The sequence below is a fragment of the Salmo salar genome, chromosome ssa18, assembly GCF_905237065.1.
Source record: "Salmo salar chromosome ssa18, Ssal_v3.1, whole genome shotgun sequence".
Lineage (NCBI taxonomy): Eukaryota > Metazoa > Chordata > Actinopteri > Salmoniformes > Salmonidae > Salmo > Salmo salar.
In genome coordinates, this window is record NC_059459.1 from 69,772,085 (window position 1) to 69,785,611 (window position 13,527).

At 39.8% G+C, this 13,527-nt stretch overlaps 1 protein-coding gene across 20 annotated transcripts in view; it reads right to left on the reverse strand.

Annotated features, from left to right (window-relative positions):
• Nucleotides 1–1,434: 1,434 nt before the first annotated feature.
• LOC106577870 (immunoglobulin superfamily member 1) overlaps nucleotides 1,435–13,527 on the reverse strand; it is a 120,121-nt gene continuing 108,028 nt past the window's right edge. For 10 of the 20 annotated variants that reach the window (XM_045700471.1, XM_045700459.1, XM_045700472.1 and 7 more), the window contains 17 exons: nucleotides 9,259–9,531; nucleotides 8,833–9,105; nucleotides 8,419–8,739; nucleotides 8,047–8,325; nucleotides 7,629–7,877; nucleotides 7,221–7,337; nucleotides 7,085–7,109; nucleotides 6,923–6,996; nucleotides 6,692–6,742; nucleotides 6,510–6,584; nucleotides 6,161–6,223; nucleotides 5,959–6,033; nucleotides 5,655–5,717; nucleotides 4,891–4,965; nucleotides 3,977–4,075; nucleotides 3,440–3,502; nucleotides 1,435–2,866 (listed from right to left, as the gene is read on the reverse strand). In XM_045700471.1, coding sequence (XP_045556427.1) covers nucleotides 2,859–2,866; nucleotides 3,440–3,502; nucleotides 3,977–4,075; nucleotides 4,891–4,965; nucleotides 5,655–5,717; nucleotides 5,959–6,033; nucleotides 6,161–6,223; nucleotides 6,510–6,584; nucleotides 6,692–6,742; nucleotides 6,923–6,996; nucleotides 7,085–7,109; nucleotides 7,221–7,337; nucleotides 7,629–7,877; nucleotides 8,047–8,325; nucleotides 8,419–8,739; nucleotides 8,833–9,105; nucleotides 9,259–9,531 — 2,183 coding nt within the window. In that variant the 3' untranslated portion in view covers nucleotides 1,435–2,858. The remainder of the gene's footprint in view (nucleotides 2,867–3,439; nucleotides 3,503–3,976; nucleotides 4,076–4,890; nucleotides 4,966–5,654; nucleotides 5,718–5,958; nucleotides 6,034–6,160; nucleotides 6,224–6,509; nucleotides 6,585–6,691; nucleotides 6,743–6,922; nucleotides 6,997–7,084; nucleotides 7,110–7,220; nucleotides 7,338–7,628; nucleotides 7,878–8,046; nucleotides 8,326–8,418; nucleotides 8,740–8,832; nucleotides 9,106–9,258; nucleotides 9,532–13,527) is intronic. The other 10 variants (XM_045700462.1, XM_045700460.1, XM_045700461.1 and 7 more) reach the window with 10 other exon arrangements.

Below are 13,527 nucleotides of genomic sequence, written 5' to 3' on the forward strand. Positions count from 1 at the left end.
ACTTAGGTGTGTTGGACTCCGAGGACAAAGGACACTGCCAAGGGCCAATGGGAAGTCGACACCACCTGGAGAGTGGACCGTCCCTCCACTCATCGACCAGTCAGGAGAGCGGACCTACTAGACTCAACGTCAACACACTGTTATTTCATTGTATAAATTGGATGAATACTATGTTTCGGGGCTCTCTTCTGCTAGTTCCCTATGCGCTAAACGAAGGAGTCCGTGCACGCTCAGCCAAATATCTTTGTCTCATAATAAACTGCCTTACTATAAACTGAATCCACCTGGTACAGCGTCTTGACTTGGTCTCCTTCTCAAGTAATTGATCATCAACATAGTCCACATGAGCTCACAGAACGGGACCGCCGAGTGCTGAAGCACGTAGCGCATAAAAATCGCGTGTCATCGGTTACAACACTCACTACCGAGTTCTAAACTACCTCTGGAAGCAACATCAGCACAGTAACCTTTAATCTGGAGCTTCATGAAATGGGTTGCCATGGCAGAGCATCCGCACACAAGCCTAAGATCCCCACGCGCATTGCCAAGCGTCGGCTGGAATCGTGTAAAGCTTACTGCCATTAGACGCTGGATCAGTGGAAACATATTCTCTGGAGTGATAAATCAGTCTTTACCATCTGGCAGTCCAACAGACAAATCTGGGTTTGGCAGATGCAAGAAACCCGCTACCTGCCCCAATGCATAGTGCCAACTATAAAGTTGGGTGGAGTAGGAATAATGGTTGGGGCTGTTTTTCATGGTTCGGGCTAGGCCCTTTAGTTCCAGTGAAGGGAAATCTTAACGCTACAGCATACAATAACATTCTAGACAATTCTGTGCTTCCAACTTTGTGGCAACAGTTTGGGGAAGGCCCTTTCCTGTTTCAGCATGACAATGCCCCCGTGCACAAAACGAGGTCCATACAGAAATGTTTTGTCGAGATCGGTGTGGAAGAACTTGACTGGCCTGCACAGAGCCCTGACCTCAACCCCATCAAACACCTTTGGGATGAATTGGAACACTGACTGTGAACCAGGCCTAATCGGCCAACATCAGTGCCCGACGTCACTAATGCTCTTGTGGCTGAATGGAAACAAGTCCCGGCAGCAATATTCCAACATCTAGTGGAACGCCTTCCCAGAAGAGTGGAGCATAGGGGGACCAAGTCCATATTAATGCCTATGATTATGGAATGAGATGTTCAACGATGTTCAGGTGTCAACATGCTTTTGGTCATGTAGTGTACTTTGTAGTCTCCAAATTTTCAGAGCATGTCTTTAATTTAAAAGTCACAGAATGGATGTACCAATCACAGATTGACCCTTTCACTCACACATTGACGATCCCAATAACTTAATTAGGCTGAAGGGAAGGCTGGCCAAAGCAGGTTGTATGAAAGAGTTGACAATGATGACAACATCCACTCATGCCATCTTGTGGATGAAAAACTAAAGTTTATTAAAAAAGCGCAATGCAAAGATATTCAAAAAGTACAGTTGAATAGAACAAAACGTATAATACTGATAATATTGTGTAAAATTCATAAAGAAATATGTTATTTTATCATGGAATGACAGAAATAATGAATCAAAGATAATACATTTCAGACATTGACAACATAAACAATAAATAAAAAAGAGCCATGATGGTGCCACTATGGAAGCCATGGATGATCGTTTTCATAAATGTATTATTCATTTAATCATATTTAGTGGTTTTTAAAGGTCCAATGCAGCCAATTTTATCTCAATATCATATAATTTCTGGGTAACAAGTAAGAATCTTACTGTGATTGTGGTAAAAAAATAAACAAAAATAGTTTCTAAGCATAGAGCAATTTGTCAAACAAGAATGATGCTATGAATGTCTGGGAGTGGTCTGAGTGGGAAGGGGAAATCTGAATATTAGATAGTAGTTCCTAATGTCTGGTATACTCAGTGTATATACACAACACAGGAAATCACATTTTTGACTGCACTGGGCCTTTAAGTTTTTTTGTATTGCCATTTTTCTATCAGCTTTCTGTTTTTTTATTGGTAATTTAGAATCCATAATTAAGTCATCAATAATGATTTTAAAGTTAGAATTTGCCAGTTTTGGCTCAATTGCTAACTAACAAGCTAGCTTGGAGACTGTTTGGATGTGAATGGATTAGAATGCCACAACACTGGCTTGGAGAGAAGCAGAAGAAGTGAGAGGACTGCATGAGGAGATGGCTGGGACTAGTGGATAAGCTACTCTGACTGTTAATATTATTATTCTAGCGACTGTGTGGCAGCATAATAGCATCACCCAAGTGGGAACTACATAGAGTTAGTGGAGAGGAGTGGCTAGCCAGCTAAGCATCACCAGCCCAGAGCACGGAGGACATGAGGGGACAGCATGGTGCACTGCTGAGGATACGGACCCTGACTGTCTTTCTACTCTGACTGGCTCCCTCCTCTGTTTATAGGATCATCAGACCATCAATGATTCCTCAGATCTCAATGACATCAGATCTGCTTCCCTGATCATCCATCATCCCTTCCAGTTCTATTACCCTCACAATTTATAGTTTAAAAAAATGTTTTATACAATACAAAGCAGATACAATTACTGTAGCTGCAGATAAGATCCATCAACATTACACCATATCATTGTTTAAAAGGCTGTTACAGTAATACACAGTTAAAACAATATTAAATCAAATATTTATGTTGTTATATATACATATAAATCCTTGTGTATTTGTAAGTGCGCTTGCGTGGGTGTGTGGGTGCGCAGCGTGTGTGTTTGCGTGTGTGTGTGTGTGTGTGTGCATAATCCATATTTCCAGGTTTCTCCTGCTCCTCCTCTGATGGTGTGTCCCTCCATCTCCCTCAAGGACCTGTAACATATCACCACAAAGTTATTTATCCCTCCATCTCCCTCAAGGGCCTGTAACATATCACCACACAACCCCCTAAGAATAAAACATAGACATACTTTAAATAGATACATTTGATATCAGAACATTTGTCACTTCCTGACCATAGAAAGCTGTTCTTTTCTATGGTAGAGTAGGTCAGGGCGTGACAGGGGGGTTTTCTAGTTTAGTTTTTGTATGTTGTTATGTTCTAGTTTTGTATTTCTATGTTGGGTTTTGTTTGGGATGATCTCCAATTAGATGCAGCTGGTCATCGTTGTCTCTAATTGGAGATCATACTTAAGTAGGTGTTTTTCCCACCTGGGTTTGTGGGAGATTGTTTTTGAGTTAGTGTATGTTTCACGTCTGCGTTACAGTTTGTTGTTTTTTGTTCTTTAGTTTAGGTGTATATATTGCATAGTTTCACAGTGTAAATAAAATGTGGAACGACACACACGCTGCACTTTGGTCCGCTCCTTCCTACGACAACCGTGACAACATTAGTTCCATATTTATATAATTTTAGTAACAATAACAAATGGCTATTATTCTTACCGGGGCATGAATGTGGCTTCAATCGAGAATAAACTGAATCTGCCTCTGGTGGGGTTGCTCTTTCTATAGTGGACAGGGTTATATACACTTATATACAGAATAATATGCAGATATATACATAATATACAGAATATTATGCAGATATATGCAGAATATTACAATGATATATACATACACGTGTATCCAGAATAATGTGCAGATATATACATAATAATATGCAGAATATTACAATGATATATGCAGAGTAATATACAGAAATATATACACTTATATACAGAATAATATAACAGTTATATACAGAATAATATAACAGTTATATACAGAATAATATAGCAGTTATGGACATAATACACAGAATCATATATCAGTTATATACAGAACACTGTACAGAATAATATAACAGTTATATACAGAATGCTGATTGGCTGACATCCGTGGTATATATATATATCAGACCGTATACCATGTGTATGACAAAACATACATCTTTACTGCTCAAACTACGTTGGTAAGCAGTTTATAATAGCAATAATTCACCTCGGGGGTTTGTGGTATATGGCCAATATACCACGGCTAACGGCTGCATCGAGGCACTCCGCGTTGCATTGTGCTTAACAGCCCCCTCCTGCCTTATCGCTTAAATATGCAGAACAACATAACCGTTATATGCAGAACAACATAACCGTTATATGCAGAACAACATAACCGTTATATGCAGAACAACATGACCGTTATATGCAGAACAACATGACCGTTATATGCAGAACAACATGACCGTTATATGCAGAACAACATGACCGTTATATGCAGAACAACATGACCGTTATATGCAGAACAACATGACCGTTATATGCAGAACAACATGACCGTTATATGCAGAACAACATGACCGTTATATACAGAACATGACCGTTATATGCAGAACAACATGACCGTTATATGCAGAACAACATGACCGTTATATGCAGAACAACATGACCGTTATATACAGAACATGACCGTTATATACAGAACAACATGACCGTTATATACAGAACAACATGACCGTTATATACAGAACAACATGACCGTTATATACAGAACAACATGACCGTTATATACAGAACAACATGACCGTTATATACAGAACAACATGACCGTTATATACAGAACAACATGACCGTTATATACAGAACAACATGACCGTTATATACAGAACAACATGACCGTTATATACAGAACAACATGACCGTTATATACAGAACAACATGACCGTTATATACAGAACAACATGACCGTTATATACAGAACAACATGACCGTTATATACAGAACAACATGACCGTTATACATAATAATATACAGAATAATGTAACAGTTATATACAGAATAATGTCCAGCTTTTCAATATGGGGTCAAAGAGTTAAAAGGTTCTGATAGGGAGAATATGGAAGAAGGGATGTCCAGACTTACCTCTCTTCTTCTTGGCTTTGACCTTCTTTTGAAGGTCAACCTCAGCATAGGTCACATCAACAAGTCCAGCTGCTGCTGTGTCACAAAAAGAGCCGTGTTGAATAGACCAAACTGCAGCGGGAATATGGATGCTCATGTTTTAATTCAAAAAAGGAGTAACGCATCCACTGGAAACCAATATACACGACAGGAACAGTTTTGCAGGCACACAACACGCAGTGCAAAAACAACTACCCACGAAAACCAAACAAACACACACCTACTTATGGGACTCCCAATCAGAGGCAACTAGAAACACCTGCCTCCAATTGAGAGTCCAGCACCCAAAACTACACATAGAAAAACAAACCTAGAACCTATACCAAACTAATACACCCCACTACACCACACACAAAACCCCATAATACAAAACAAATATACCTCTGCCACGTCCTGACCAAATATAATAGAAATAATACCTAAATATTGGTCAGGACGTGACATGCTGACAATGGACATTTCCAGTCAACAAATGAAGGAATTAGCTTATCGCATATTCTGCTTTCCAATTGGCCGGCCTGTATCTTCAGACAATTTAGTTGCAAAATAATATTTGCTTTGAGAGTGCAAATCCAAACGCATGTTAACATAAACACTATAATCCATAGTGCATCACACTGATGATAAAAAGGTAACACGTGATCATGAACATTTCTCACTAGTTTCTTAGGACATACTTAGATATAGTTTCATACCCTTTCTATATATTGTTGATTTATTCTTACCGGGGGATGTGTATGGCTTCACTAGAGAATAGACTGATTCTGTCTCAGGTGGGGTTGCTGTTTCTATAGGGGGTGAGGATAACACATCTGAATAATATAACAGTTATATATACAGAATAATATAAAGAATAGTGTACAGTTATTTACAGAATAATATACAGTTCTATAGGGAATAATATACAGTTACATACAGATTAATATCTAGAATAATAAACTGAATAATATATACATTTATTCAATATGGGGTCAAAGAGGTGTGAGGTTCTGATAAGGGGAATATGGAAGAAGGGATGTCCAATCTTACCTCTCTTCTTCTTGGCTTTGACCTTCTTTTGGAGGTCAACCTCAGCATAGGTCACATCAACAGGTCCAGCTGCTGCTGACAATGGACATTTCCAGTCAACAAATGAAGGACTTAGATTATTGCATATTCTGCCTCTTCGTCCCAAACTCAGAAATGATGAATTAAGGTTTTAATGACTGCCAACCTGTAGAATGGGTCTTACCTGTGGCTTTCCCTGTCTTCACCTCAGAGTAGACTGGATTTTCTTGAGGATCATTTCTCTTTTCTGAGGAGGAGGAAGAGCAGAGAATTTGTAAATATATATTTATGTACACACATCTACATGAAATGTATTTTACAGTTTTGCAGTGAATTGCCATGATTTTTTTTTTACAGAACAGTCTCAACAGCCAGTTATTGCAGAATGTACAAGGATAGGCAGCAACAACAACTATCAGTATTTCAGTTCTCAAATCATAGCGCCATTTTCTCACACAACTCTTTTCAATACAATTACATTAGATGATTTTTCCCTCTGGGATACACTGCTACATTTCTCACAGTTGAGTCACCTTTCTTTTTCTTGTCCAACTTTTTGAGTTGAATCTGGGCATAAGTCACATGACTTGGTCCAGCAGCAGAAGCATCTGAGACATAATACACAAACACCTCCACTTAGTCAAACTACATGTCATATTAAATGAAGAGCAGCAGACTACTACACATTCATACTGAAAACATTACATTACACTACCATTATCATTGTTGTCTGAGGGATTGATCGTATCGTAGATGTTAGTGTCACCTGTTGGTCAAAGAAGAGAGAGAGACAGGTTAGTTAGGTTGGTTGCCTAGGGACATGTTGTTATCAGGCTTGGGGTCAGTTCCGTTTAAATTCCAGTCTATTCAGAAAGATACATGTTGATGAGTCAGTGTAGGAGGTTACAGAGAGAGGAGTGGTAGAGGTTTGGGATGAGAGACTGACCATGCTGCTGATGTGTATACCCAGATCCTTGGTCCTGTTGGGGGTCCTGGTTGGTGGTCTGGGGCTGAGGGGGCCTACATGGAGAGAGATACTCAGCATAAGAAGCACAGAGAAGATGTTATACTGTATGCATCAATATGGTTGAGAGACAGGTGTACTCACCAGAATATTCTGTTGAAACAGGAACCTGTAATGACAAACACATTGTTTTATGTACTGAACTTTCTTCAACTATTTATATTTAGACATTTTTATCCTAAACATAATAATATTAAATGAGAAATTATAAAAGTCACACCTTTTCTGTTTTGATATCTCCACAGCAGGACCAGGAGAATGACCAGTAGAACACCAGCAACAACCAGACCCACAACCACTCCTACTAGGACTGATGTAGAGGATCCAGGAGATACGACTGGAGAGAGAACAGCACAACACCATCAGACTCTGAGGTGGAAAATAAAGTAGTTATATTCTTGTATGTTTCTGAGACTGGCGAGAGAACAGCACAGACAGAGGTTATATAGGTTTACAGTATAGAGCATGAAAAGAAAGCAGGCTGGCCGTCTTTTGACCATTTAGTTGACAGATCATATTTTCTAGGGGAGTGGAAATCCAGAACTATTTTAACATTAACACTAAAATAACATGTTTTTCACACAGAAAATAAAAAGTAACTAAATTGTGATCATCAATGTTTTCTCACCTCTCACTGTCACCCAGCTCTCTGGTGATTCTCCTTCACCAGATTTACACTTATATAATCCTTCATCTGACTTGGATACTGTAGGGATGGTCATCTCTCCTGTGGTCTCATTCTTGATGAGAACTCCATCTTTGTAGAAATCAGTCTTGAGTTTAGGATTTGTTTCCTGATATCTAAATGTACAGGTCAGAGTCACAGAGTCTCCTTCAGTCACAGGATGGACAGGACTCTCCAGGATCACATCACCATCTGTGAAACATAATATATAAATCATACTGTAAATCTGGAGTCATCACTCACAATATATCAACGTCTTACGAGCTTGTATTTTAGGAGATGCAATCATTCAGTTACAGAATTGAACATATTATCATACATGCATTTAAAAACGCTAGTGAGTGTTGTACAATAGACGTACCATTTACTGTGATGTTGACAGCATTACTGTACTCTCCTGATCCAGACTCACACCAGAACACTCCACTGGACCATGTTTCCAATGATGTGATGGTGCAGGTGGATTCTGTTATTGATCTCCAGGTAGATGGACACTGTGACGGCCATGCTGTCTCTGTGTATCTCTTCAGTCTCCATCCAGTAGAGTTCCCCTTCAGCTCACAGATCAGTGAGAGAGACTTTGATGTAAAGTGTTGAGTTGTGTTGGGATTTACTGTAAGAGACACTGAAGGGTGCAGATCTGAAACAAAGAGAGACAGAGTCAAACCTATAGTTATATATACATGAGGGTGACTTAAATATAATTCAATACAGTTTCAATGCAGTTAGTTACCTCCTGACCAGAGAAACTGAGGTTGACTGTAGAGTGTATGATAGACTGGGTCTCCTCTCCCAGCTCTACACACATATCCTCCTGTGGGAGTAGCACCAGCAGGGATCAGAGTGTAGGAGTCTTCTCTAGTCACATTGTCAGATAGGGGCTGTAGAGAGTAAGACTTGTCTGATAGGGAGGGTAACCCAGCTCTGTAGGGAACAGTCCTGTACCAGGAGAACCTCCAGTCTGTAGACAACTCTTTAACCCCACAGCTCAGCATCACCGAGGCCCCAGGGTTCAGCCACTGAGGAGAGATACTCAGGACAGGTTGGGGTTGATCTGTGATCAGTCAGAGGACAGGTTTCAACCTTTCAGTCTTAGAAAGTATTCTAGTGAACCCAATTTATTTTATACATGATTAGATAGACTTACCAGACACGGTCAGTTTTACAGCTTCACTGGTCTTGGAGAACTTGTTTCCCTTTACACCCTCACAGGTATATGAATCACTGTTAGACCTGTAGACAGGACTGATTCTGTACTCAGGCTTTGTGTTAAAGGGGCTGAATAACTGACTATTGTTATACCATCTGTAGTCCCAGTCAGTGTCTCCTCCTCCCTGTATGTCACATCTCATAGTAACAGTCTCTCCTCTGAATATCTGGGTCCAGTTGGGTTGGAGGATCAGAACAGCAACAGGTCTCTCTGCACAGACACAACTAACTGAATTAACAGTTGCACTATAGCTTCAAGTTATCTATCATTGTTGTGATACAGTAAACAGACAACATATTATACCATAGATTACCATCTATCCATATAAAATAACACTTTATCATAAAACTGTTTTAGACTCACCAGTAATGATTATCTGGACTGGGTCACTGTACAGGGTGTAGTAGACTGGGTCTCCTCTCCCAGCTCTGCACCAGTACTGTCCTCCATCAGAGACACTGACCCAGCTGACTGTGTAGGAGTATCCAGAGGTTGTGGTTACTGGTGTAGAGTCTGGTCTGTGTCTGTACCAGTAAAACTTCCATCCAGGAGACGCTACAGTACAGCTCAGTGTCACACTGTCTCCTGTGAATATGTCCTCTTTGTCTGAAGTCAGTGTGGTCTTTGGCTGATAATCTGTTGGTATTTCAATGGGTTTGAGTGATAAGATAACAACAACAACAACAACAACAACAACTAAAATTGTCACTATTCACAGTAACAGTGACAGCATCACTGATGGATGAAGATGTGGGTCTGGATCTTCTCTCTCCCTGACACCAGTAGAGACCCTGGTCAGACTCAGTAACTCTACTGATGGTGGATCTAGTATTAAGGTATTTATACTGGGACAAGCTAATCTCACTGTTGTCTTTGTACCATTTATAGCTCCAGTCACTGTAAGACCCAGCTGAACACGTCAGAGTGACTGTTTCTCCGGGGTACACAGGGTTTGGATTTACGGTCACTGTAGTTTCAGGCAGAGCTGAGAGAAAAGAGCACTGAATATCAAAACATATGGAATCCTTAGAAATTTCCTTCGATTTAGCGGTGTTGGGATCGGCTAAACTTTGAACATTGAGATATTAAATTAATGATAGGAAATGAAAGAGACTGGGTTATGTTAGAATTTAATGGTTCTCAGAAGAAAGAGGAAGGCTTTGGAAGGTGTTTGATGGAGGAGAGGAGAGAGATGTGTTGATACAGGGGAGACAGATGGACATCTGCGTATTAGATGAAAGAGGGGTTGAGTTCAGGAGGTGAGGACAGATTCTCTTAAGAGAGTAATAAATGTTTGGAATCCTGTTACCCTCTTTATTAGCTTCCTGTAGAGCCATAAAATGTAAGGATTGGAGAGAAAGGGGAGTGTCTTAACCTGTTTAGGATATGGGGCAGTATTTTCACGGCCGGATAAAAAAAACATACCCGATTTAATCTGGTTATTACTCCTGCCCAGAAACTAGAATATGCATATAATTATTTGATTTGGATAGAAAACACCCTAAAGTTTCTAAAACTGTTTGAATGGTGTCTGTGAGTATAACAGAACTCATATGGCAGGCCAAAACCTGAGAAGATTCTATATGGAAAGTGCCCTGTCTGACCATTTCTTGTCCTTCTATAGCCTCTTTATCGAAAATAGAGGATCTCTGCTGTAACGTGACATTTTCTAAGGCTCCCATAAGGCGCCAGAATGTGGAATGAGATCTCTGCAGTCCCTGGGCGAAAAACAGTAGGGGTTTTGGAAAGTGGTCGTTCTGAGAACAATGACACGGGTGCATGTGAAGACTCCATTTTCTATTTTCAGTGTTTGAACGAAAACAAGGTCTCCCGGTCAGAAAGTTCATTATAGGTGTACAGTGGAGCAAAAAAGTATTTAGTCAGCCAACAATTGTGCAAGTTCTCCCACTTAAAAAGATGAGAGAGGCCTGTAATTTTCATCATAGGTACACGTCAACTATGACAGACAAAATGAGAAAAAAAAATCCAGAAATCACATTGTAGGATTTTTTATGAATTTATTTGCAAATTATGGTGGAAAATAAGTATTTGGTCACCTACAAACAAGCAAGATTTCTGGCTCTCACAGACCTGTAACTTCTTTAAGAGGCTCCTCTGTCCTCCACTCGTTACCTGTATTAATGGCACCTGTTTGAACTTGTTATCAGTATAAAAGACACCTGTCCACAACCTCAAACAGTCACACTCCAAACTTCACTATGGCCAAGACCAAAGAGCTGTCAAAGGACACCAGAAACAAAATTGTAGACCTGCACCAGGCTGGGAAGACTGAATCTGCAATAGGTAAGCAGCTTGGTTTGAAGAAATCAACTGTGGGAGCAATTATTAGGAAATGGAAGACATACAAGACCACTGGTAATCTCCCTCGATCTGGGGCTCCACGCAAGATCTCACCCCGTGGGGTCAAAATGATCACAAGAACAGTGAGCAAAAATCCCAGAACCACACGGGGGACCTAGTGAATGACCTGCAGAGAGCTGGGACCAAAGTAACAAAGCCTACCATCAGTAACACACTACGCCGCCAGGGACTCAAATCCTGCAGTGCCAGACGTGTCCCCCTGCTTAAGCCAGTACATGTCCAGGCCCGTCTGAAGTTTGCTAGAGAGCATTTGGATGATCCAGAAGAGGATTGGGAGACTGACATATGGTTAGATGAAACCAAAATATAACTTTTTGGTAAAAACTCAACTCGTCGTGTTTGGAGGACAAACAATGCTGAGTTGCATCCAAAGAACACCATACCTACTGTGAAGCATGGGGGTGGAAACATCATGCTTTGGGGCTGTTTTTCTGCAAATGGACCAGGACGACTGATCCGTGTAAAGGAAAGAATGGTGCCATGTATCGTGAGATTTTGAGTGAAAACCTCTTTCCATCAGCAAGGGCATTGAAGATGAAACGTGGCTGGGTCTTTCAGCATGACAATGATCCCAAACACACCGCCCAGGCAACGAAGGAGTGGCTTCGTAAGAAGCATTTCAAGGTCCTGGAGTGGCCTAGCCAGTCTCCAGATCTCAACCCCATAGAAGATCTTTGCAGGGAGTTGAAAGTCCGTGTTGCCCAGCCCCAAAATATCACTGCTCTAGAGGAGATCTGCACGGAGGAATGGGCCAAAATACCAGCAACAGTGTGTGAAAACCTTGTGAAGACTTACAGAAAACGTTTGACCTGTGTCATTGTTATATACCCTTTGTTGGCAAAGTATTGAGATAAACTTTTGTTATTGAACAAATACTTATTTTCCACCATCATTTGCAAATAAATTCATTAAAAATCCTACAATGTGATTTTCTGGATTTTTCTTCTCATTTTCTCTGTCATAGTTGAAGTGTACCTATGATGAAAATTACAGGCCTTTCTCATCTTTTTAAGTGGGAGAACTTGCACAATTGGTGGCTGACTAAATACTTTTTTGCCCCATTGTATGTTGAATTTAAAGCTAGAATAGTTAGTTGCTACATCCATTTTTGGACTTATAAATGAATGATAATGTATACCGGTATTGATTCTTGAAGAATATAATCTGGTTTTACTCCAATGTTTGTAAACAATGTAAAGCCTCAAAACAATGTTAAAACTATAATTTGTTTATGGATCATTCTACAGAAGTGGTGCACATTGGGGCTTTACATTTGTTTTCTAATTTGTATCCTATTTTGCCCAACTTTCAACACACGTCTTCCAACATCTGTCAGATAGACATATATACTTCTCACACACTTTGTTTGTATTGCATACCTGAATTCCTTACCACCACACTAAACTGGTCACTACAGAAACATAGTGAAATAGAAGCAATAAAGGGAGCACCATGAACAGTAGTGGTCATTTTGATTAACCTATTACAGATTCATTTTAGAAACTGTATTTGCATACCAAATTAACTAAACAGTAAAAACATGATTTTTAACCAACTTTCAAAACCTTTAAATTGAATTTGAGAAATATAATCTCTATTGTTCTTTGTAAAATGTTCAATGTTGATTGTATTAATCAGGAACTTGTTGATTGATTTAATTACTTATGCATCTAATTACTTATGTTGTTAGATGTTTAATTATCACTTTTCCTATCATTATTTTGGCAAAAGAGCAGGTGTTTCGATGTAAGATCTCAAAAATAGCGAAAGCTAGATGTATAAAACGAATTTTGCTATAAACATTGCCATTGATGACTTCCACCATTTAAAGAAGTCAACTGGGTGGGGATTTCTATGGTTTGGGAGTTATCAGCCAATGATCAGAGAGTATTGTCTTTCAGCACTTGGGTTGCCTCAGAGAAAGATAGAGGACTCTAGTGCCCAAAAGCATGTTTTAGCATGGGCAGCACTATTGAGGACTTTCACAATTTTTAAGTATCAACTGGGTTGGACTTCCTATGGGTTACGAAAGGATCACAGAATTCCATACAGGTCATCAGGGGGGATACCCAATTAATTATAATCGTGAGTAAACATTCCATAACTGCAGGTGGCAGTAAATCCTCAACCTTGACTTTATACCTGTCCACACACACTAGGTGGCAGTGTACACCCTTTCAATTTGTTTGCCAACTCATAGAAGTAGTAGAAGACAGTTGATGATTTCTAAATGGAGATGGCCTCAATGAA